The following is a 24,509-nucleotide window of genomic DNA, read 5'->3' as shown; positions in this document are numbered from 1 at the left end:
ATTCATTTCCAAAGGAACTGGACAGGAGGTCTTTAATCTCAGTATAGGAGGGCTCAGATTTTCAAACGCAAACTGTGGATGCTACCTGATGCAGGCCAATCATGCCACAGATGAACAAGCTGTTGCAATGACTCCAAATGTCTCTGCACTGTGTCACTGGATAATGTGGTGTCTTTGACACAGACCAAGCTTCAGAGCTGCCTACAGTGTATAATTAAGGGTTTCAGATGTACTCCTGCCAAATGCCATTCATCTATGCTTGACTCTTCCAACAACTATAACTGAAGTATAATTTGTAAAGCGAGATCACTGGGTGAATTATTCTGTCCTGCTGTCTTAAGGCATAGCATGGTTCAGAGTAATTATCCTGGGATTCCTAAACCACAAAGCCTAATCCCATTATTTGACAGGAAAGGACACCAGGACTCAGAAGAGTGAAGTGACTTGTCCAGGGTTACACTTCTACTATACAGAATAGTATACGGGCTAGGCTCCAGAAATTCTTATGCCTTAATCTGATGCTTCTTTTCAAAATTTAGAATATTACCTCTGGAAAAGAAAAATAATAAGTAATAGCCTCAATGTGGTTACAACTAGAAATGACTTTATTTATAACATTTGTCTCTAGACTGCAGAGCTTTCTGGTTACACTTTCAAGAACTACCTCATTTCAGCAATTAAGACTAGGTTTCAGGTGTTTAAAAAAAAAAGAACAATTTTCAAAGGCAGATAGATTCCTGATAGTCAGGCAAAATCTGAGTTGAGTGATACCTACATCTGTAAAATATTCTGTTTAGAAACTTACATTGTCTTTTTTGTACCATCTAATCCATCCTCACCACAATCCTGAAACAAACAGGGCAGGTATAAGGACCCTGATACTCACAGAAGAAATGAGCCACAGGTTCTAGAGATAATGAACAGAAGCCTATATGACCTGAGGTGGTACAAAAAGGGGAATGTACAATGGACTAGTCAGGAAAACTAGGTCTGTGTTCTAGATCTGCCACTAACTAGTAACTTGACCTTGGGCAAGTCATTTGCCTCTCTGGGCCCAGTTTCCTCATCTGTACAACAAGGATGCAGAATGTGTTAGCTGGGGCTGTGAAAACAAAGACATACTGAATGACTTAAACAACAAGAATGACTTAAACAACTATGATTTTTTTCCTCACATTTCTGGAGGCTAGAAATCCAAGGTGAGGGCACCAGCATGGTCAGATTCTGGTCAGAACCCTCTTCCCAGCTTGCAGATGGCCACCTTCTTACTGTGTCCTCAAAGGGTGAAGAGAATGAAAGGGAAATCTTTCATTCTCTTCTTCTACCTCTTTTAAAAAATTCATTATTATTACTTTTTGTAATCTCTACATCCAATATGGAGCTTGAACTCATGACCCTGAGATCAAGAGTCACAAGCTCTTCTGACAGAGCCAGCTAGGCGCCCCTCTCTTCTTCTTCTTAGAAGGCTTCCTTATGACCTCATTTAACCTTCTGAAGACCTTATCTCCAGTAATGTTAGAGGTTAGGGATTCAACATATGCATTTGAGGGGGGCACACAATTCAGGCCATCATGGTCACTAGAGTTTCTTGGCACGAGCCTGGAACACAGATGTTCACCATTGTCTGTAGAAGGAGTAATTCTACTTTGCCTCCCAGATTCAAGACACTGCACAGGGCCTATTTCTAGACTATTGGTCAGGGATCATCTTGAAGGTCTGTATGCTCTCCCTTTTCAAAGGCAGGTACAGGCAAAAAAGGTGGTCTCTGGCCACAGCAGGTCTCTCCCAAGGTTGGGGCCTTAATGTTTTCTTCCTCCCCCCGCTCCCCAAGAAAGTACTACGTTTAACTGTTGCTTCCAGCCTTTGGGGATGCCATGTATTCTGCGCTACTACATTTAGATGGAGCGTAATGGTGCACGTCATTTGGACGTGGGCTTTAAATCAGAAGTCTACAGCTCGATTATCTAACAAGCACGAAGCAAGCGGGGCCATTCACCAAAGTACAAAGTCCCTAGTCATTCCTACTTCACCCCTGAAGCACCTGATGTGCTATCTCAGGACAGCTTTGGGGTCAGAAGCAGCCACTGCTAGGGAGAGTCAGCTTCCCTCAGCTCAAACGTAATTCCCTCCAATGGTGATCAACTAAGAGTTCTCCAGTCATTATTTTTTTATTTAATATACTTATTGTCAAAAGTAGAAAAGTAGTTTGGGCACTTAAATACAATCCCAACAAAAACATTCTAAGAATGATTGGAGCACTGCTTTGGAGTTGTTGTCTTTAGACCCAAGTCCTGTAGGAGGAAGATGGTCTGAATTTCTGTAACTACTTTATTGGTTTACTTCTCCTTATTCATGATAGAATCTATCACTGCTTATACAGAGGGTCCCCCAACTGTAATGTCTCAGCCCATGATCTTTTGATTTCATGATGGTGCAAAAGCAGTATGCATTCAGTAGAAACCATACTTCGGATTTTGAATTTGGCTCTTTTCCCAGGCTAGTGATATGCAGGATGATATCTCCTGCTGCTAGGCAGCAGTTGTGAGTGGCAGCTCCCGGTCAGCCACAAGACCGCCAGAGGAAACAACCAACACGTTTATAACCATTCGGTACCCATTCAACCAGTACTTTGTTCACCTATAGTATTCAATAAATTACATGAGATAGTCCACACTGCCTTATAAAATAGGCTTTGCATCAGACAATCTTACCCAACTATAGGCTAAGGTCAGTATTTTAAGCATGTTTAGAGTGGGCTGCAGTAAACAATGATGTCCAGGGGTAGGCTAGATGTATTCAGTGCATTTTCCACTTAACCACATTTCCAATGTACAATGGGGTTATGTACCAAAGATCAGTAGATGCTAAATTTTCTCTATGTTAGTAATTTCAAACCCAAATTGATTTCTCACGTCTTTTATAATTTTCATCTTCATTTGACCCACACTGTCCAAATTCTGATATTGTATGAAATGGGAACATACTGAGTTTTCTGGATTGGTCCTACAGAACAGTGGTTCTCAAATGGGGATGATTTCGTGTACCCTAAGTGACATTTGGCAATGTTTGGAGGCATTTTTGATGATCACAGCTGGGGTGGAGGGTAGTAATGCAACTGGCACTCATTTTGCTTGGGAGGGATGGCATCAAGACAGGAAGAAGTCCCAAACACTGTAGAAAATCCTGACAGCTTCACAGGTTGGGAGAATGTCAAACTCCTTTTAAAAAGAATTAAGTTACTCCCTGTGCTCCCATTATTTTAATGATTTCTATATATCCCTCCTCATTCCAAAAGGTTCTGATGTGGTTAACTCTTCCTGTAGTGTTGACTCAATTTTCCCATATAAAGCTTACATAGGCTTTAGGACTGATCAATACAAGTTTCAGTTTAGAAGGAAAAATAGTTCTGGAAGGACCAAGAAAAACTATCATGTTTTGGCAGTTAGAAGATAGGAGTTAAATTCTTAGTATGTATATAACACTAAGTGCTGAGAAGGATATTTTGAAAAAGTATAAATCACAGCTAGTGTCCTTAAGTAATTTATAATTTGCCTGAGAGAGAGAGAGGCTCAGTGCCTAAGGGAGGATGGCTTCCATTACACATGGCCTGTGCTCAGGACCTTGAAGCAGGTGGGCGCAGCCCTCAGTGCTCTCCCTCCTCTGGCCAGGGAAGGAGGGGCAGAGCTGGAAGGGGTGAAGGTGGTCCTCAAGTGCAGACTGCATGGATAAGGGCTTGGAGGTGGGCACACACTAGGAAAGGCTGTGGGCAGTAAGTAGGCTAGTTAAGAGTTAAAGTTAAGGTTTTATCCTGCAGAGAACAAGGGAGCCTCTGAAGGTATCCAAACAGGAAGTTATAGTGATGAAAGACCGCATTTACTAAGTGCTTACTCTTTACAAGACACATTCATTTAATTTCTTCCCGACAGCCCTATGACTTAGCTACTCTTCCTCCCATTTTACAGATGAAAAGACTGAGGCTCAGGGGGGTTAAATAACTCAAGTCACACAGTTAGCAAGTACTAGAGCCAGGATTCAAACCCATAAAGCCCACAGAGTCCACACTCTTAACCACTTCCCCAGACCGCCTCTCAATAGGATAGGAATGATGAAAGCAGAGGAATAGACCAGACACCTTTGGGAGGGTGCTGCCAACAGAGCATTTCAAGGAGTAGAAGAAGTCGATAGGCTCAGATGTTGCTGAGCCATCAGGAACGAAATCTGAGAAACAGCCATTGGATCTGTGATTAGGCAATCACGGGTGACCTTTAAGAGTTCCGTTTCAGTAGAGGGGTAGGGACAGTGGTTCCTTGTAGGACATTACGGGGGGACTGAAAGCAGAGAGAGCACCAGGAAAGAAACTGGACAATGAAAGGACAGGCAAGAGATGGGAGAGAAATTCCCAACATTTTCTTTTGAGACCATGCCCCCAAACAGTGGAACACTTTCTTTACTTGAGGGGCTATATATATTTCACCCTGTTCTCTGTTTGGAAGGGCAAGACTAACACATTTCAGCAGGCATGGTTAAAGGAGAATTAGCAAGTGTCACTGAAATTGTTTATTAAAAACACTGCATCAAATTGAGGTACAATGCAAAGATTTAACTGTCTGAAGGGGCATTGTTATGGAGAAAGTTACTTGACTTCTTGACCTTATATACTGTATTGGCAGGGCCTGATGGCAGTTTGGAAACAAAGGTAGGAGACCATGAGGGAATCATAGATGAAAGAATTCTTTTCAGACCTGTTCTGAGCCAAGAGAGAGCAGCCAAAAGCAATGTGTGTGTTATGGTTTTAGACAGAAATCCCGAGAACAGCTGCCTGATTGCAGCCTGGACTTCCCAAAACCTGGGCTGCAAAGGGCCGAATACTTATTAAAATTCTTTGCTTTAATGAGCTGTGGGAACCTGCGTTATCAGCCCCTGTTCTTGCTACTGAGTACTTTTCATGACAAATCAAAAGCAGTTTTAGGGAGGCTACATTTTTTTGGAAGGGGAATTCTCTACAAGCGGGTAATTCACACTGCCTAGGGCAGCAGTTAAAGCCACTGAGGAGAAGGTGAGGAGAAGGAGGGCTTCCTGTGGCTGAGGAGCGGTTTCACTGACATTATCCCATAACCATGAACTCCGTCCAGCACCCCAGTGTACTCAACTCTAAAGTGTCCTAGGTCTGAATTCTTCCCCCCATACCCATCATTTTGCTTGGGCCCAAGAACTCCTGCAAACAAAAGATGTATGAGAGGCAACCGGGAGTCTGGGACTGCTTGGGCCAAAAGAATCTCAGGCTGTGATGCTGTCGGAACATGCTTCCTGCCAAAGCTCAGACTCGCGAGCTAAGTGCTTTGGCAATGAACTCTCACACTCTGGCTTAAACAGGAAAGATACCAACAGGTATTTAGTCTTTAAAAAGTGCAACAGTTTGATGCTGGTAGTGCAGTGCTTAGCCCACCTGTGTGAATGTCCATAGATTCTTTTTCCTTTCTAGTAACGCAGGCCACTAGGAAAGTTGGTGGAATCTGGTGTCTTCTTCTTTGGATGTCTTCAACAAAAGTATGTACGCCAAATAGAGGGGAACCTGAACAGGTCTCCTCTTCACTCCTGGCCATTCTCGCCCCCCACTCCCACAACCATGTACTTTTAGCTGCCTTGTGCCACACCTCAGCCTCAGGTGACTTTCTTTCCATCTTCCTTTGTCTACCAGGGAGGAGGTTTCTCTCTCCCTGACACTCAGCTAAGACAAGATCCCTCCTGATTCCTCTCTACTTCCCTGTTATTCCCCCAAACACGCACATAGAGTCTTTGCATTTTAGAGTTTCACCGCTCACTATGGGGAAGTGCAAGGGCTAACAAAAACAAGGAGGGTGGGAGGCTAAAAAGATTCAAGGTTGCCACAGTGACTTGTCAGTTCTTTTCTACAACATCAAGGTTCTGGACTGAAGTGAACAAAAGAGACAAAATCCCTGTGCTCTGGAGCATTCATTCCCTGGGGAGATGGACAGTAAATAAAACAACCAACTTATAGGGTAAACTAGGAGAGGGACTATGAGTGAAAACAAAGCAGAGAGGAAGGCAAAGAATGCTTTTGGGAGAGTGCTTAGTTTTATAAAGGAGTAGTCAGACTTTGAGCAAAGCCAAAAGGAGGTTCAAGGGAGCATACAAAGCAGTTGTCTGTGGGATGAGCATTCCAGGAGAGAAAACAACTAGTGTGAAGGTTCTGAGGCAGGGGAACAGCTAGGAGGTCAGTGTGGAAGGGCAGAGGCAGTGCGCTCTTCATTCTGCAAGAAAAAGCCCTGAATCTGAGCCACACTGATCTGGGCTTGAATCTTAGCGTGGTGCCTTAAATCTCATGGACCTTGGACTCTGTCTCTCCTCATCTATACATAGTTAAACATGAAGGGTAATTACAAAGAGTTAGATGAGATACAGAACGTAAAAACACCTATCACGGGACATGGATCGTGACCAGTTCCTACCCACCACACATTAGTCCCTTGCCTCTTCCCCTGGTTACAGGGCTCCTCTCATCTAGTTCCCACTGTGGCTGAATAAAATGTATGCCATTCACGGGCCTCTAAGGGAGCAAGATAAATAACCCTATGGAAGAAAAAGAAAAAAACCCTGCAAACTATATACATCCATGCATAGTATTATTGGCAAACAGTAACATTTCAGTATCCACATTAAAAAATATAGACTTCAGGGACACCTAGGTGGCTCAGTTGGTTGAGTGGCTGCCATAGGCTTGGGTCATGATCCCAGTGTCCTGGGATAGAGTCCCACATCAGGCTCCTTGCTCAGCAGGGAGCCTGCTTCTCCCTCTGCCTCTGCCTGCCACTCTGTCTGCCTGTGCGCTCTCTCTCTCTCTCTCTGACAAATAAATATATAAAATCTTAAAAAAAAAAAAAGATAGGAAAACTTAAAAAAAATGTAGACTTCACAGCAAACTATTTACTGACTATTGTTATTAAGATGACTAAAGATTCTAGCCATGGACCTCCTACCTTCTATATTTATGTAATGCTTAAGCATTTTACAATGGGTACACACTATCTTTACAAGTAGAAATCACAATATAGGCTAGTGTTGCTGTAGGAGAAGTGATTCCCTGATCCTCCTAGATCAGTATCAAGTAGCCACTATTCTACCTCACTTACCCAAGCAAAGCCTGTCTCATGGGACCTGACTTTAGGATCCTTACACCTTCTTGTGAGGAAACTGGGTGCAAATAAGGCCAAAGGGAGCTACAGGGTTCACAGATGAAGGTCCTATGGGAATGTGCCTGGCCAGCAACTGTGAACTCTGGTCCCATTTGGAAAGGGGATGGATTAACTCATGGATTGTGAACCATTTTCTTAATAAAATTAAAACTCTTGCAACGGCTGCCACTAAGGAAAGAAAAAGAGACCCATGAAGATAAAGAATCTTCAAGTAAGCTGACTGAACTCCTTTTATGATTCAAGATTGTTGACACTGAAAAAAACCACATCTCTTTTTAAAGAATACTAAGTTAAGCATACTATAACAAAAACACATTTCACAACTAAGTAGCTTAGGAGGTCGGTCAAAGAGAGACACATAAGCCAGTTCTCAGTGTCTTACTCAAGGATGCATTAAAATGTGCATTACAATCGTTTGTTGCAATGCATGCTACCCATAGCCTGGAAAAATTTTAGTTGTTTTCCTTACCTCCAAAAAACCCCAAAAGACACTTGGTGAGGGGAAAAAATAATGCTTCAGCATCCATAGTTGACCATATGGCTTTTTCCAGTTTAGATATATGATTCAAGAAAAAAAAAAAAAAAGTAGTCCAGAAACATTTTTACATGCCTCATATTGACCATATTGACCCAAAAGGATACTCAGCTTTGCATTAAATACAATTTTGCTTGAATGGAATAGAGTAGACTTCTACTTCTTGGATGCTTTTTAACTAAGAGATTTCTGACTGAAGAAAATAGTGATGGTCTACATAGGACAACCAAGATCCTGTCCAGAAATCAAGCAATACCTCTCTTTGCTTTCTGCTGCTTCACCAGTAACATCAGGACTCCTCTTGAGTTTATCTGATCATAGACTGGAAATCCTCAGGGTGGAAAGACTCCATCTCAGCATTTCTATAAGCACTGGGGAATATGCTCTTCTAAAACCCAGTGTTTTCCACGAGGCAGAATGGCTATGCAAATTGCTTTACTGTCAACACGACAAAGTATAATGAAAAAAGTAAGATCATGGTGTTCTAAAACCAGTCGTATTGCCTAAGGAAAAAAATAGAGCTTACAGAATTTATAAGAGAGTCCTATATTTCCTACCTAATATCAGCCATCAATTTATAAATTGATGCTGTTAATTTCCATGGGATATTTCAAGTAATCTCTTACATCCACCTTTACCTTTCTCACTACCATTATAAATACGTGTCCTGAATACAAAAGTCTGTAGCTCCATTGAGTGGATTTTCCATTGAAGATGCAACTATAGCAATTTCTAAGTTTATGAGAACTACTGGAATGTGGAGCAAAATCCAATATTTGCATTATGATAATGCACTTGTAGAACAAGATGAAGTAGACATCCATAGTTGAATGCACGGATTCTAAGATTTTCAAGTGAATAATTGCTACTATCATAGAGACTGGATTATGGGCCATGACTGGTCTGCATTCCTTCACCCCATCAAGGCACTCACATAGGAGTGTGATAGACAATGTTTTTCTTATAACTGGCACTGACACCAGAAGCCAGTATGCAGGGTGGCAAGAAGACTGGAGTGGGATGCAAGAATGAAAAACATGAGTGATTCATTCTATCTGATGCACATACATTTTATGAATTTAAATCTGAAGGGAAACAACTTTTTTTGAGCTTAACTGCTTGTTTGAGAAAGTTAAATGGGAGCGTGTCTAGAACATCATTTTTTATAGGCTCAGCGCCACCTCAAAAAATTCCATATAGACCCATTCTAAAACAGCCGATTCCGTTTCTAAAAATCCACAAAGAGGGATGTGGAATCTATGAAATGGAACATCAGATCCAAGCATGTATGCTCATGCAGAAACTTGATCTTAATTAAAATATAGATGCAGGGGCAGCACCAGGGGTAAAGGTTCCTCCCAATGCCCCTCCACCCCTAGCAATCAGATACACTTGAGTTTGCATCTTTATTCTGATTCTGGGCTGTGTGACCTTGGGCAAGTTAGCTGACCTTTCTTAGTCTCACCTTCCTCACCTTCAACATGGAGATAATAGGTTTGTTGTGAAGATTAAACGAGATCATGCACAAGTACCCTTTAGCTCCGTACCTGGCACATATGAGCATTCAAGAATGTGTCCTCATGATTAGATGTGGCACACTGACTATAGTTTACAAGCACTTAGTTCTTCCGCCATACCCCAATGTGTTGTGATACGCATTTCCATTTTATGCTTCCAGCTTGTACTAGTCTTCTTACCATGGCATGGTGGGGGGATGGGGCAGAGAAAGGTAATCAGTTACAGATATTCCACTTTTTGGACTGCTGCTTGAAGCAAGATGAAAAGCTAGGAAATCAGTAACCTGGACACTGAAAAGAAATTCATTCTTTAGGATACGATGTTCTACAAATTTTGTTGATGTTATACAAATAATGTAATTTATAACATATGGAACATCGAATCATGGATTAAATTTTAAAAGAAGAAATGACAAGCAACATGAAAGAAGATAGGAAGAACCAGGATGGGCCTATTGCTATGTATTAGTGACTGAAACAGGGATTGGTGGGCTAGGTTATGGAGGATTTCATGGGGTCTGACTTCCAACAGGTGGCAAGCTTTAGTCATCTTCAGACGCAAAACCTTAATGAGTTTGAGTATGCAAGTCTGGAGGATTCTGTTCAAGGCCTCCTCTCAGCAATCACGGGAAACAATGTTCTGGGTTTAAGCGTCCTTGGCAAGTTAGCAAGCAGGGTACTGTGTGCACCTGTCCCCTGAAGGGGATTCTGGTCTGACACTGAAAGCCCACCATGCTTTCCTGACAGCCCATCCTGCCGCTGTAGCGCCCCCAGACAAATGAGGGAAGCCCACTAGTAAGTGCTCACGACCAAGCAAGCCACAAATGCCCAGGGTGTGGAATTTCCACCTCAGTACCATGCCTGAACACCGAAAATAGGCGCCACTCAACCCATACTGCAATGGGATTCCCCCCAGCAGCAATCCACCTCCCCCCCCCACACCCCAGCTTGCATGTTTTATTAATAAATGCAAGATGGCACACGGAGGCAAAGAATGGGAGCTAAAGCATCTGCAGCTGGACCCCAACCAGAGCAGTTTGCAAAAATAAATAAGAAGCATGTGACAAGAAGCAGATTCCCCAGGCTGGAGCTGAAGCCCTGGATTTCCCCACGCACCCTCCTCTTGCTCCCCTCAGCGAGCCAGGATGAAGGTCAGTGGTAAGATCCCAGCCCTCCCGGACGCGCACCCTGCAAACCCTGACCGGCCCCCACCCCCGCCCTGGCCACAGGACCCCGGCATAGAGGCGGGGAAGCCCTGGCCACGGCCGGCTTCGAGGACACATACCTGCTGCCTGAGCTCGGGATTCGCTAGGCTCTGCATTGGCGCCGGTTGCAGCTCGCGCTCCCGGGGCTCCCCTGTCCGGTCCCCCCTCCCCCCGCCCCCTCGCGGCTCAGCCGCTCCCTGGGCTCCTCCGCCCACCGCGCTCGGGGGCGCGCGTGCGCGGCCTCGCTCCAGCGGCTCGCCGGTCGGCGCCTGCGCCCTTGCCCAACGCGGTTCACCCGCGAGTGCTTGCTGTGGCGGCTACCCAGCGGCGGCGCGGCTGTCTAGGAAACCGCGGCTTGGGCTGGCCCGACTGGCGGCGGGAGCCGGGCAGGGGGTGGAGGCTGCGCCGCCAGCAGGGCTCCAACACAGCGCGCCCGCGTCACGGCGTGGCTGAGGGGGTCGCGCGGCCCAGTCAGGGGGCCCGCATGTGCTCTGTGGAGAGGAGGGTTTCACAAAGAGAAGGTGTGAGGTGGAGGCGGACGGGCGCCCCGGGGAAGCAACAAGTGCGGAGGCCCAGCGGGCCCCGCTAGGGTTTCCTACAGTTGCCGGCAAAGAAGCCTCCTCCGGCTTTGGTGCCGGGCTTTGCAGTTTGCAGAGCTCTTTGCCAGTTTTTCCTTAGGTCGGCACAGGGCATCCTTTGAGGCAGCGAATGGCGGGGAAACACCGCTCTCTGGCCCAGATCTTGACAGAATCAGAGACCACTGACCCTCCGTGTGCTGTCTTGGCAGGAAAATGCCTCTCAGGACCTTCATTTGATAGATAGTCTCAGCCCAGGACCTCTGAGGACGGTGTTTCTCCACCTTCCCCCCACCTTCCGTTATCGGCCTCTTAGGAGAGCTTTTCAGACATTTTGGTCACGAATCACCGCCGCCGCTTCATCTCCTTCCCCTCCTACCGCCGCGAGGTTCAGATATCAGGGATAAACTGTATAGCTGTTTATGGACCTTATGTGCAGTTGTGCTTTATACGTGTAGTAAGATTTCTCCCCTTGGCGATGATACCAACCTCGTTGAGAGTGTCTGTTATAGCACTATGTTTCTGGGGTAGCAGGTGGGGTCAGCGGAGTAGGTGAGGATTCTGGACGCACCCACAGATATTCTCTGCAGGTTAGAAGAGTCCACACATATATATGTACAACTCTAATGTCTGCAAGTACTGCCGTGAATAGTGGAACACGGTCACTAAGGCAGTTTCTGAACTCATAGCTTTTATTTTCAGTCTCCACCAGTTCATGCTGAAAATACAGCCATGGGGTCCTGACATTTTTGTTAAGATATTTGAAAAGTTTGGAAACGCTCCTTTCTAGAACATTTACTCCAGTGTAGCCTCTGGCTCTGCAGAGAACCTTGATTTCCAGTTCTCCTACCTCTTCTGAAGGTATTTTGTTTTTGCTTAGGCCCATTTGGCCTCCCAGGAATGTTTCTGTCATTCTTTTCTAAGATTTTATTTATTTATTTGTATTTACTTAATTTTTAAAAGATTTTACTTATTTATTTAACACACACAGAGAGAGAGAGAGAGAGAGAGAGAGAGAGAGAGAGAGAGACCAGGCACAAGCAGGGGGAATGGCAGGCTGGGGAGAAGCAGGGTCCCCACTGAGCAAGGAGCCTGATGTGAGGCTCTATCCTAGGACCCTGGGATCATAACCCGAGCTGAAGGCAGCTGCGTAATGGACTGAGCCACCCAGGTGCCCCAGGATTTTATTTATTTGACAGAGAGTGAGAGCATAGCAGGGAAAGCAAGCAGGCAGAGGGAGAGGGAGAAGCAGGCTCCCCGCAGAGCCAGGGATGGGGGACTGGATCCCAGGGCCCTGGGGTCATGCCTTGAGCTGGAAGGCAGATGCTTAAGGACTGAGGCACCCAGGAGCCCCTGTTTGTCATTCTCGCCTCCTCCTCCCCTTCTGCTTTTCTAGCTAAAAGGTGGAAATTGTGGAATTGAAAACCTTCCAAACCTAAGTCATGGAATTGCCCCAAGCCTGGATCATGCTTTTCTGAGACCGAGAAATATCTTGGGTTGGGCGTGCGTATCTAATTTGACAAGCTGGGAATAGGTTAACTTTCTTCAGGTAATCCCTCAGATTTCAGTGCTTCCTTATGCTAATGGTGGAATTTCAGAGGGAGAAAAGCCCTTGGAAGTGATCTTTGTAGAAGCTACCTGGGTTGCCAGAGGATTTTTCTTTAACATTTCCAGAAGGAAGAAATGTGGATTGGAAGGGAAAAAGTGATTGGATGGGTCAAGAAAATTTGGGAGTATGGATGACATGGGTGTGTGGGGGGAGTATAGTTTTCTGACAAGTGTTGGCGCATTTCAGTTATACTTGAAAAAAGCGGTGCCTTGGTGGCTCAGTCAGTTAAGCGTCTCCCTTTGGGATTGAGTCCCACATTGGGCTCCCTGCTCTGCGGAGAGCCTGCTTCTCCCTCTTCCTCTTCCTACTTGAGCTCTCTCTCTCTCTCTGTCAAATAAATAAATATATAAAATATTACTTTTTAAAAAAGTGTAGAAACAAACACAAAAACAAAAAGCCTTGGCAAAGTTGGATCACACTGTTATCCACTGCCTTTTACCCCACTTGGGGAACTCTAAAGTGTTGATAACACTATTGAAAAGCACCTAGTTCCAATGCTAGTTGAAACTACAGACGAACTGGAAGATCACTATGGTTTACCTGGAGTCTTTGTAGTCCAATACCGTTTTTGGTTCCATGAGCAATGCTACTTCAGGGGAACTTTTTTGTCTACAATGGTTGCTGTAAAGACAGCCAGTGAGAGAAAAAAATATGTAGAAATTATGTGGAACATCTTTTACCTGTATCTTCTAAGGGTAAAGCTCCAACCCCCTTTTTTGGTAGTCTGAGTTCACCTAAAATGTACATGTGACCATTTTATGTGGTGAAGTTAAAAAAAAACAAACCCCAAACGTGTATAATTTGTCATCTCTATGCTGCCCCCTGGTGGTATTCTACTTCACAGCACATACTCAAAATTAAATTTAAATTAGGTAAATTTAGGGTATTGAAAACAGAGGTAGATAGACAGGGTGGCCTTCAGCTTTCTCCAAACGGGTCCTGCTCTTGTTTTCAAACACGCCTGACACCCAGTGGAGGACCGGCCCTTGAGGCTGATCAGTTTAGAGGAACTGTGAAGTGCTCTGGCAAGCCTCTAGCTTGTTCTTAAACTTGCCCGTAAGAATCACTTGGGGACTCTTGTTTAAAATAAGATTCTGGAGCCTTACCTCAAGCAAATTAATATTGAATCTATAGGAGAGTGGCATGTGATTTTTATTTTTAACTGCCCCAGGATTCTTATCAATAGGAGAGGTTGGGAAATACTGGAGTTATAAACAAGAGCAGGTACTGTTTCTGAAGACCAGGTGACTAACCAGAGAGAAGTTTGTGGGTGAGGGAGTTCCATGCAATAGGAAAATTGCTATTCCACAGCAATAGAAAAAATATAAAGCAGGAGTGGAAGAAATTAACTGGGTTTAAGCCTTCTATGTCACTTGCCAGATATACCTGCTTCTAACATGGCTGTCCTTGGCATCATATCCCATTCCAAAACATCTTTTGAGGTAAGTCAGATTTTTTTTTTAAAGTGAACTTTACACCCAATGTGGGATTTGAACTCATAACCCCAAGATCAAGAGTTGTATGCTCTTAACAACTGAGCCAGCCAGGCATCCCAGATTTTCTTTAAGTTAAAAAGACTGTCTTTTCAAGAGTACCAGAATCACATAATCAGAAAATTTGTGCATGTGTGTAGCTACAAGATTATGAGAGGGCAGATTCGAGATTATGTGGATCTTGTGAATGTCTGAAAAAGATTGATATCAGAGTTAAAATTTGTTCTCTTGAGGTTGTTGCTTGTAAAAATAGAACATATGAATCTGACACCCACATGATTTGTGAAATTTAATAGCAAGAGATCTTAAATTGTTAATGTTTATGTATCTGTTAATATTTTAAAAACTTTTCTAAGCGTTGATTTAGAATAGAACCTTATTTACTTAGAACACATAGGGAGAAGGCCAATCTGAGTTAGTGAGAATCCTGGAAAATGGAATATTTATGACTTTGTGTCATACTTATTTAAACATTTACATATATACACACGATAAGTGCTAACAAAAGACAGCTTTTAAAAAATCCTGTTGAGGGGCACCTGGATGGCTCAGTCGGTTGAGTGGCCAACTCTTGATTTCAGCTCAGGTCATGATCTCAGGGTTGTGGGATTAAGTCGTGTGTCAGGCTCAGCAGTTTGGTGGTCCCTCTCCCTCTACTTCTCCCCACTCTGGAGCTCATGCTCTCTCTCTCTTTCTCTCTAAAATGAATAAATAAAATATTTTTTAAAAATCCTGCTGAAATGGCTTTGATGAATAAATATGATTGACTTTAAGTTAGCCAAGTTCATGTGCATACAATCTGTGTGGGTAAAACACAAAGCATACTACCATGTACTCAGTAGGTCCTCAGTTAATATTCATGTTAAAAAGTTTTTCTTGAAGTAGGTTAAATATACTTAAGGCAACAAACCCATCTTTACAGACGGTACTTCAATGACAGATTTCACTCTGAGCAATGAAATACCAAGAATGGGACAATAAGAACATCATTGAGTGTAGGCAATAATAATTCTCATTGTCCTTAGAAAATTTAAATGGCAATAAACCCACTCAAAGTCTTTGTGCTCTTTATTACTGGTAGTTTTTTTTTTTTCTTAAAGATTTTATTTATCTATTTGATAGAGACACAGCAAGAGAGGGAACATAAACAGGGGAGTGGGAGACAGAGAAGCAGGCTTCCCACTGAGCAGGGAACCCGATGTGGGGCCCGATCCCAGGACCCTGGGATCCTGTCCTGAGCTGAAGGCAGATGTCCAACAATGGAGCCACCCTGTATCAGAAATTCCAAGCAGCATTGGTGATTAAAAAAAAATCTGTCTTTAAGTTCTAAACAATTTCTGTAGCTATTGTTAAGTTTTAATAATGTATATGTAACCTTAAATTAGCACATTTTAATTATCATTTAATAAATATATTCTGCATGGAAGTTAATTCAGAGAACTCCCAATTATATAGTTGGCCTTCAATAAACATAGATTCATCAATATGGCTACTTTCCTAAGTAAATTCGTAAAAATTCAGGATAATTCAGAGCTTTGGGCATAGTTCATGTCCTCCTTTGGTCCATTTCCCTCACTTAAATAATTCTTTATTATTAATAAATAGTGGTAGCATCGTGCTTGTAAGGATGAAGAAACAGAACCTGATTACTTCAGTGTTGTTATTGTATGTGACCTTAAAACTCTTAAGACTTTTCATTTCTGTGAAAAATTTAAGAGTGAGACAAAGTGCAAACTTTGAGGTGTATTTTTTCTGGTTGGTAAGTACAAATTTTAGTTCATTTGTGAAACTATTAAAGAACTGAATCAAATATTTTTAACTTTGAAATTTATTCTTTTTGTAAATATTTGCTACAAAACTGAAGAACAAATCAAGAGAATAGGAGGTGTATTGTTTTTATTTACCACTTCAACAGACCAATATGTAGGTTTAAGTTTTTCCTTTCTTCAAAAACGTTAATTCCACTACTCTTTTTTTTGGTACTATAATATTTATTTTATATTGGCATATAGATGGAGTTGAATAAAAGAATTTTCACAATCTGGGGGTGCCTGCGTGGCTTAGTTGGCTAAGCGTCTAACTCTTGATTTTGGCTTAGGTCATGACCTCAGAGTTGTGAGATCAAGCCTGGAGTTGGTCTCCACATTCAGCGTGGAATCCCCCTGATGTTCCCTCCCTCCGCCCCTCCTCCCGCTCGAGCTTGCTCATTCACTCTTGCTCTCAAAAAATAAATAAATAAAATCTAAAGAGAAAAAAGAATTTTCACAATCTTTCTATCCTGGCTATTATTATTTGTTTCATTTCATGATCATTACTTGAAATTTTGTCACATGGGGGAAGGTGCATTAAAAATGCTACCCCTCTCTGTGTCATATTCTGAATATACCACTGGGCTAAAATGTTCACAAAGTTAATGGTCTTTAAATTAAGTAGCTTTATTGTAAGCTTAATATTTAGAATTTTACTTGTCCTTCATGAGGAAACTGTACTTTTGGCTACATAATTCATGTGCTGAAATGCAATAGCATTGAATATATCTATATCTGTATCTATATCTATATACACATACATACTTTTTTTTAAACATGAAAATGATCCAATATTCAAATCCTAGTAAAATTGGGCTATTTTAAAAATTAGCAAGCACATGTCTATGGAATCCTAGTAGTTGTTGACATTTATTAAATGTTATGTCTCAAATACCATTCTGTGTGCTTTATATGTATTAATTTTTTTGTATTAATTTTGTATGAACAACCCTAATGGGAAGGTAGTGTTACCTCATTTTATGGAGAAAGAACTGAGACACAAAGGGATTAAGTAACTTGTTCAAGATCACACAGCTAATAAGTGGAGGAATGAGGATTTACTCTGATTCAGAGAGAACAGGTTCAACCCCAGTGTCTCAATGACTCGCGTATATACACCAACTGTGCCTCCATGAGTTTGAGAAATCATTTTGCAGTGAGAAAAGCATGTTGGATTTTAGAGTTCCATCATTAATTTATTCTGTAACTTTGAAAAAGGCAATTAGGTGAATGTCACTTATTTAGAGAGAATTGAACTTACTCCATCTAGAAGTTCTCTGAATTTCTTTCTAGTTACAAATTTTGATGATTCTAGGATTATTTTTTATGTAAAGAAGAAAATTTGATTTTTCATTTATCTAATAGACTAAAAATGAACTAGAAAAATAAAGAACTAGCGTCGTTGAATTTAAGGTAGATAAATTTCTGATGTTTTGCAGTTGCAAAATTATACTACTATTTAACCTTTTATGTTCATTATTTCTTTGACTACAGAAAGACCATAAACAACTTTGGGATTGATTGTACATTCCAAAAATTGGCTTGATATGAAAACTATTACTCATATATGCTACTTTTATGTAATTTAGGTGTTGTGAGCCACTGCCTTGACCTTCTCAGTGCCATGTAAGGTAAAGCTCTTTGGGGGAAATGAACTATTAAAGGGGAAGATAGGTCATAGTGTATACCACTCTTCCTCCTTTCTCATGACTGTTATCACCTTATTGAAATGACAATGCTTATTAACTCTGTATCCATAGTATTTTTTCTTAGTAGATACATAATATAAAAAGTAACCTTTTAGAAAAAAGGTTATTTATTTGAGAGAAAGAGAGATATGTGAGGGAGCTGAGGGAGAGGGGAAAGACTCCCCACTGGGTCTGGAGCCTGAGGTGCTGGGCCCTATCTCAGGATTCTGAGATCCTGAGCCAAGACCAAGAGTCCAATGTTGAACCAACTATGTCACCCAGGTGCCCCACAAAGAAACTTTTTAAAAAAAGATTTTTTATTCATGTGAGAGACAGCAAGTGAGAACACGAGCAGGGGAGCAGGGGGGCAAGTCAGAGGGAGAGGGAGAAGCAGACTTCCTGCTGAGCGGGTGCCCCACTGGGGGCTCCACCCCAGGACCCCAGGATCATGACCTGAGCTGAAGGCAAACTGACTGAGCCACTCAGGTGCCCCCCAAAATAACTTTTATAAAAAAGAAATATAATTCCTTGCCACCCATCCAAACTCCCTGCTTTAAAGGGCATTCTCCTCCTCCATTCAGTACTGTCTCTCTCTCTCTTTTTTCATTTTTCAGGGAGGGAGAGAGAGGGAGAGCATGTGAGTAGAGGGAGGAGGCAGAGGGATTATCAGACTCTGTGCTGAGCATGAGCCCCTCATAGGGCTCAATTCTACAACCCGGAGATGATGACCGGAGCTGAATTCAAGAGTGAGATGCTTAACCAACTGAGCCACCTAGGCAACACAGTACTCTTTTAATAAAATTCCATTTCCCTCTTAATCCAACTTTTAGCCCTGTATTTAACAATAATTAGTTTTTCTGGAGGAAAAAAAAAGTTGGGGGGGGGAATTAAATATATTAACCAAGTAAGATTTCTGCTGCTTATGAAGTCCTCAGGAGTATCACCAAGTAAAAGAAAAATCTCATATGAAATTTGTAAACATTCTTCTTTCCTTCTCTTCATGTGCTCCTAAAATTGTTATATAAACTATTTTCCATTTTTATTTTTCTTTATGGCTGCCATGATTTCTATCAAAGCAGAGGAAATAGACATGAGCTATAAAGTGAGAGACAGTTTCTTCTCCGCTCTGCAATCTAGTAGAAAAAAACTTTTACTCACTAACAAATCAGGTAAGTGTTAATTATTCTTTCTAATGTTTTGGTGCGATACATGTAGCTGTAATTTGTCAGCTATAACCATAGATCATGGGTTTAATTTAACTAAGAGACAATAAGGTAGACTCCACAGTATATAAAGTTCTGTGAGTATTAATTTATAGAAGCTTGGGTCTTAATTCTAATATTTGAGAAGTCAGTAGAACCATAAAAACATTAAAAATAACAAAGTTCTGTAAATTGGTTAAATTTAAGTTTGGTCTTCATGATTTAAAACCAATATGAATAAGGCTAATGAAGGTTAAAGTTTTGGAAACTAGTTGGAGTCTGGAAAATAGTCCAAGTTGTTGAGCTTGGAAAAGCAAAGGGTAAGGGGTGATAATGCTTTTCAAGTAGGTAAGATATTGTCATACTAAGAATGCTGCCTGTCCTTTTCCTATATCCAGAGGAGAAATGCAGCAGGATGATTTTACATTAGAAAAATCAAAGATTTTCAAAACTACAATGAGATACCACCTTACACCAGTCAGAATGGCAAAGATTTAACAAGGTAGGAAACAACAAATGTTGGAGAGGATGGGGAGAAAGGGGAACTCTCTTAAACTGTTGGTGGGAATGCAAACTGGTACAGCTACTTAGGAAAACAGGTTCCTCAAGAAGTTAAAAATAGAGCTACCCTATGACCCAGCAATTGTGCTGGGTATTTACCCCAAAGATATCAATGTAGTGATCCAAAGGGGCACCTGTACCAAAACATTTATAGTAACAATGTCCACAATAGCCAAACTGTGGAAAGAGCCAAGATGTCCATTGACAGGTAAATGGATAAAGATGTGGTTTGTGTACAGACACACACACACAAAGGAATATTACTCAGCCATCAGAAAAGATGACTATTTACCATTTACATCAACATGTATAGGACTGGAGGGCACGGGGTGCCTCAGTGGCTCAGTCATTAAGCGTCTGCCTTCAGCTCAGGTCAGGGTTCTGGGATTGAGCCCTGCATCAAGCTCCCTGCTCATTGGGAAGCCTGCTTCTTCCTCTCCCACTGCCCCTGCTTATGTTCCCTCTCTCACTGTGTTTCTCTCTGTTAAATAAATAAAATCCTGTAAAAAAATTTAATAAAAAAAAGAACTGGAGGGCATTATGCTGAGCAAGGTAAGTCAGTCAGAGAAAGACGATTATATAGTTTCACTCATGTGGAATATAAGAAACAGCACAGAGGATCATAGGTGAATGTAGGGAAAACTGAATGGGAAGTCATCAAAGAGGGAGAAAAACAGGACTAAGAAAGGGCACACATATGTAAAAAATCACCAGGCTGACTGACCCTTTATTTCAAGAAAAGTTTTCCTAGGACAGTTTTCAGAGCCTTAAATCTGGATGTTGATTGTAGAGTGTCTGGTCTTCAAGGACACAGGACACCTCTAGGAAGACCGGGGTGCCAGGGACAACACTAAGAGGTCAGTAAGTTTGGGAAGCAATGATTTTTAACTTCTTTACATCTCTGTGTAGAGCAGTAGCATTTTGTGGGAGACCTGCATAATTCAAGACTATTCTTGGCAGTAAAGAATGGAAAGTTTGCTATTGCCATGTGGCAGTAGCTTAAAAGAGTTCTTTAAATCACTCACCAGCCAGCTTCAAAACCATGACTCTTGATGAATTATTAATTTGGGGAATTTGTGTTATTTTGTATTTTACATATAAAAATGAATCTTTATTATCCATTCATTTCCTATTTGCATAAAATGTAACCTTAAAAGGAAAGCCAGTTAGGTTTTCCTGTTAAGAGTAAGAATAGCTAACATTTGTTGAGGGCTTCTTATTGCCAGGTGCTTTATGGGTATAGATTCACTTTCTATTCAGACAACTCTTTGAAGTAGGCACTATTATTCTGTCCCAAGCTCTCTTGTATAGGTGAGGAAGCTGGATGTAAAGATTTTTTATCCAATGTCACACACTTATTCTGTGGTGGAACTTTCCAGTGTGGAATAGGGATTTGCATTCCATCTTTCTGGCTCCAGAGCCCATGCTTTTACCCAACCCCCCATACTATGTATACCTTTTTATATAAAAATTGTGAGTTCTGGGTTGCTTGGAAACTATTATTCTTGATTGGTTGGTGACTTGAGTATATTGATAGGTGGCACAGTTTCAGTCAAAAAAGTGGCTTTTGTGCACTGCTCCTTAGATTGAAAATTGACGTATTGCTTCTCTATGTCTTAGACAAGTTCATGTTGATATACTTAGTGACGTGAAGGGCTCTTGCCTTGATTAGGCCATTTGCTGTAATGCAAAAGACTACATTGAGTGGTATAACCTTAGTTAGTGAATTAACCAGGATTTGACTCAGTTTTGTGGTCTTAGAAACCTGGTCTGGTCATTAAGTGTCCCAGAGAGGATTAAATTAATCTAACAATCTCATCAGCCAAATATGTAAAGCCAGAATACAAGTTTATTAATTTGCAATGAGATAAAACTGTCACATAAACCAGTCATACCAGGAGGATCAATGTGTTTTCTTTTAGGTTGTGGACCTAGATGGGAAATCAAATTATAATCAAGAGGTTTCTTGGTGAACAACAGGCAACATAAATATCTCATGTTTTTTTTCCCCCACACTATTTGTCTATTTCAGAAATTCCTCAAGGATATCATCAATGATAGCTGTAATTGGCATGTACTGGCAGTCCTTAACTTATAAATAGCCTCCATCCCTGTCCCCCCCACCCCCACCAGGGACTCTGCTGCCATAGAAACAGTTGTTAATAAACATGGGTATTTAGAGAATCTGTGGGTTCAGAAATGAAGGAAGAGAAAGTCTGTGAAAAGCAGGAGTTGCTAAAGGGTGCTAATTCCAGGGATGGAACTCCTAGGTAGGATGAGTAGGGATCTCTTGACCTAAAATGTACTTTTGTAGCACTGCCTGAGGGGTTTTTCCCCCTTCTGTTATATTGCCTGAAATTTCACCAAATAGAGATTGGTTTCTATATGTCAAATGTTCTCTTATATCTATAAATATCTATGTGTGGCAGTTATTCTTAGTGACCTTACTACTACCCATTCCCTGTTGCTCACTGTGATTTTCTTAGGGGCCATGGTGTAACCAGCTTTAAGCAAAAAACCTTGGTTAAAGCCAGTCATGACAATCCCATTCCATTTTGCCAGTGATCCTGAAGACAAGTCTGTTGACTTTAGGGAAGGCTTTTGTTTTCCTGATAAAGGGACCATAAGTGGTTGGTACTCTCCTCTTTCTACTTTCTTTGTGCCTTGAATGCAGATATGAAGCTGGGAGATGTAGGAGCCATCTTGTAATCATGAGATGACAACTATGAGGTGGAAAATGTGATTCCAAACAAACGGAGGATCATGGAGGAGACAGATCATGAGAGTTTGGAATATTGTTGGACAGTAAATCCAATCTTGGACTGCCTACCTCCAGGCTTATTTTGGGGGAATTACTTAGCAGGTATGAAGATACATGGGCTGCACTTCACAGAAGAGCCAAGGAATGTGCAAGCGCTGGAGAGCTTGTGGACAGCGAGGTGGTTATGCTCTCAGCGCACTGGGAGAAGAAGAGGGTGAGCCTGGTCCAGTTACAGGAGCAGCTCCAGCAGCTTCCCGGCTTAGTAGCGGATTTGGAATCCATGACAGCAAGTCTGACTCATTTAGAGGCTAGCTTTGAGGAAGTCGAAAACCACCTGCTGAATCTGGAGGATTTATGTGGACAGTGTGAATTGGAAAGATACAAACATATGCAGTCCCAACAACTGGAAAATTACAAGAAAAATAAGAGGAAGGAACTCGAAACCTTCAAAGCCGACCTCGATGCGGAGCATGCGCAGAAGGTCCTGGAGATGGAGCACACCCAGCAGGCGAAGCTGAAGGAGCGGCAGAAGTTTTTCGAGGAGGCCTTCCAGCAGGACATGGAGCAGTACCTGTCCGCGGGTCACCTGCAGATCGCGGAGAGGAGAGAGCCCATGGGCAGCATGTCCTCCATGGAAGTGAACATTGACATGTTGGAACAGATGGATCTGATGGACGTATCTGACCAGGAGGCCTTGGACGTCTTCCTGAATTCCGGGGGCAAAGACAACGCGGCGCTGTCTCCAGTCTCAGCAGCGGACTGTGGCCTCCGGCTCGGGCCGCTGTATCACAGGGCCCCCTTCCTCCTCATCAGCTGCTGCCACCTCTGACTTCTGCACAAGGCAGCGCCCTCCCCCTTCCTGTTGTCCCTAAAAAAAAAAAAAAAAAAAAAAAAAGTGAAGGTTCTAACCTTTGTTATATGATAGCAAAGCTTTGATTAACCTGTGCCTGCTGCTTCTTGGAAGGCTGACTGTGTGCCTCTGAAGCTGCAGTGTTAGGAAAAACTTAGAATATTGTCATGTATTGATTACTTTTCGTGGCTTTTCAGAAGGATCCTAGAGAAGGGGGTGAACTCAGATTAGTGCTCCTCAGCATGAGAGCAGAGAGGGCAACAAAATACAGGTTAGGTTTAGAGGTATTCTGGCTTTAGCTCACAGTCTAAATTGACAAATAGTCCCATATTTTGGAATTTTTTAGGGATTAAGGGCAGTACCTCCTCACCTAAGACTATTTTTAGAATTGTTCAAATATTTTATGAGAGTTCAGTAGCTAAGAGATGAAGATCTCCAAGCCTAAAAATTATTTCAAGAAATGTTCTTCGGCTGTGTTTACTCCCAGGAATTGATCTAAAGAAAACAGCCCAGAGGCTTGATATGTTTTTGAGGGCATTTGAGGGAAGCTGGCAATTACTTCCAATGGTTTTTACCTTCTAGGCAATTCTCATACCTTCCTCCCTAAGTCAAACCAATATGAAGTAGATTACAAAAACTGTGGAACCCCTGAGAAGGGCAACCACTTGAAAACCTATCTTAGATATGGTTATACAGGACAGTGACAAAGCAGATACTCTAGAGATTTAACCTAACAGCTGCCAGACTGACTAGTCAAGGAGTTTACTTTATTGCCTGCCAAGGAATCTGTGATTTCTCACCAATAAAATTTGATATGGGTTGTGAACTACTGACCACTGTGTGCTTCCTATTATCCCCTTTCTTAATGGAATTTTTATTGGTGTCACTCTTTTCTTTTTCATTATTATATATAGGAAGAGAATGGTTCAGAGACAAGTTATCTTTAGCCATACAGATGGTCAGATAAAAGTTGCCATATTTGTACTACCTAGAACAGACAGAAAATGACCCAAAGATCTTATTTCAGGCAATAATTGGATGAAATAGTGGGGTTGAAGACAGCATGGTAATGACACAAAACCAAACACATAGACCAATGGAAAAGAATAGAGATCCCAGATATGGACCCTCAACTCTATGGCCAAATAATCTTCAACAAAGCAGGAAAAAATATCTAGTGGAAAAAAGACAGTCTCTTCAATAAACGGTGCTGGGAAAATTGGACAGCTATTATAGAAGAATGAAACTCGACCATTCTCTTACACCATACAGAGAGATAAGCTCAAAATGGATGAAAGACCTCAATGTGAGACAGGAATTCATCAAAATCCTGGAGGAGAACATAGGCAATAACTGCTTTGACATCAGCCACAGCAACTTCTTTCAAGACCCGTCTCCAAAGGCAAAGGAAACAAAAGCAAAGATGAATTTTTGGGACTTCATCAAATTCAAAAGCTTCTGCACAGCAAAGGAAACAGTCAACAAAACAAA

General features: G+C 41.9%; 2 protein-coding genes across 3 annotated transcripts in view; one reads left to right on the top strand and one right to left on the bottom strand.

Moving 5' to 3' along the window:
- TMEM266 (transmembrane protein 266) overlaps positions 1 to 10,659 on the bottom strand; it is a 113,602-nt gene extending 102,943 nt beyond the window's left edge. For both annotated transcript variants that reach the window (XM_080808503.1, XM_080808504.1), the window contains exon 1: positions 10,552 to 10,659. The gene's annotated coding sequence lies outside the window, so the exon portion shown is untranslated. The remainder of the gene's footprint in view (positions 1 to 10,551) is intronic.
- Positions 10,660 to 18,720: 8,061 nt separating this feature from the next.
- On the top strand, positions 18,721 to 23,842 carry LOC308345933 (dysbindin-like). The gene is made up of 3 exons (XM_080808502.1): positions 18,721 to 18,813; positions 19,245 to 19,348; positions 22,082 to 23,842. The coding sequence occupies exon 3, from the start codon at positions 22,353 to 22,355 to the stop codon at positions 22,995 to 22,997; it is 645 nt and encodes a 214-aa protein (XP_080664628.1). The 5' UTR covers positions 18,721 to 18,813; positions 19,245 to 19,348; positions 22,082 to 22,352; the 3' UTR covers positions 22,998 to 23,842.
- Positions 23,843 to 24,509: the final 667 nt, after the last annotated feature.

Source organism: Martes martes, assembly GCF_963455335.1.
Source record: "Martes martes genome assembly, chromosome: 7".
NCBI lineage: Eukaryota > Metazoa > Chordata > Mammalia > Carnivora > Mustelidae > Martes > Martes martes.
The sequence above is the reverse complement of the archived record's forward strand: the minus strand, read 5'-3'. Positions and strand labels throughout refer to the sequence as shown.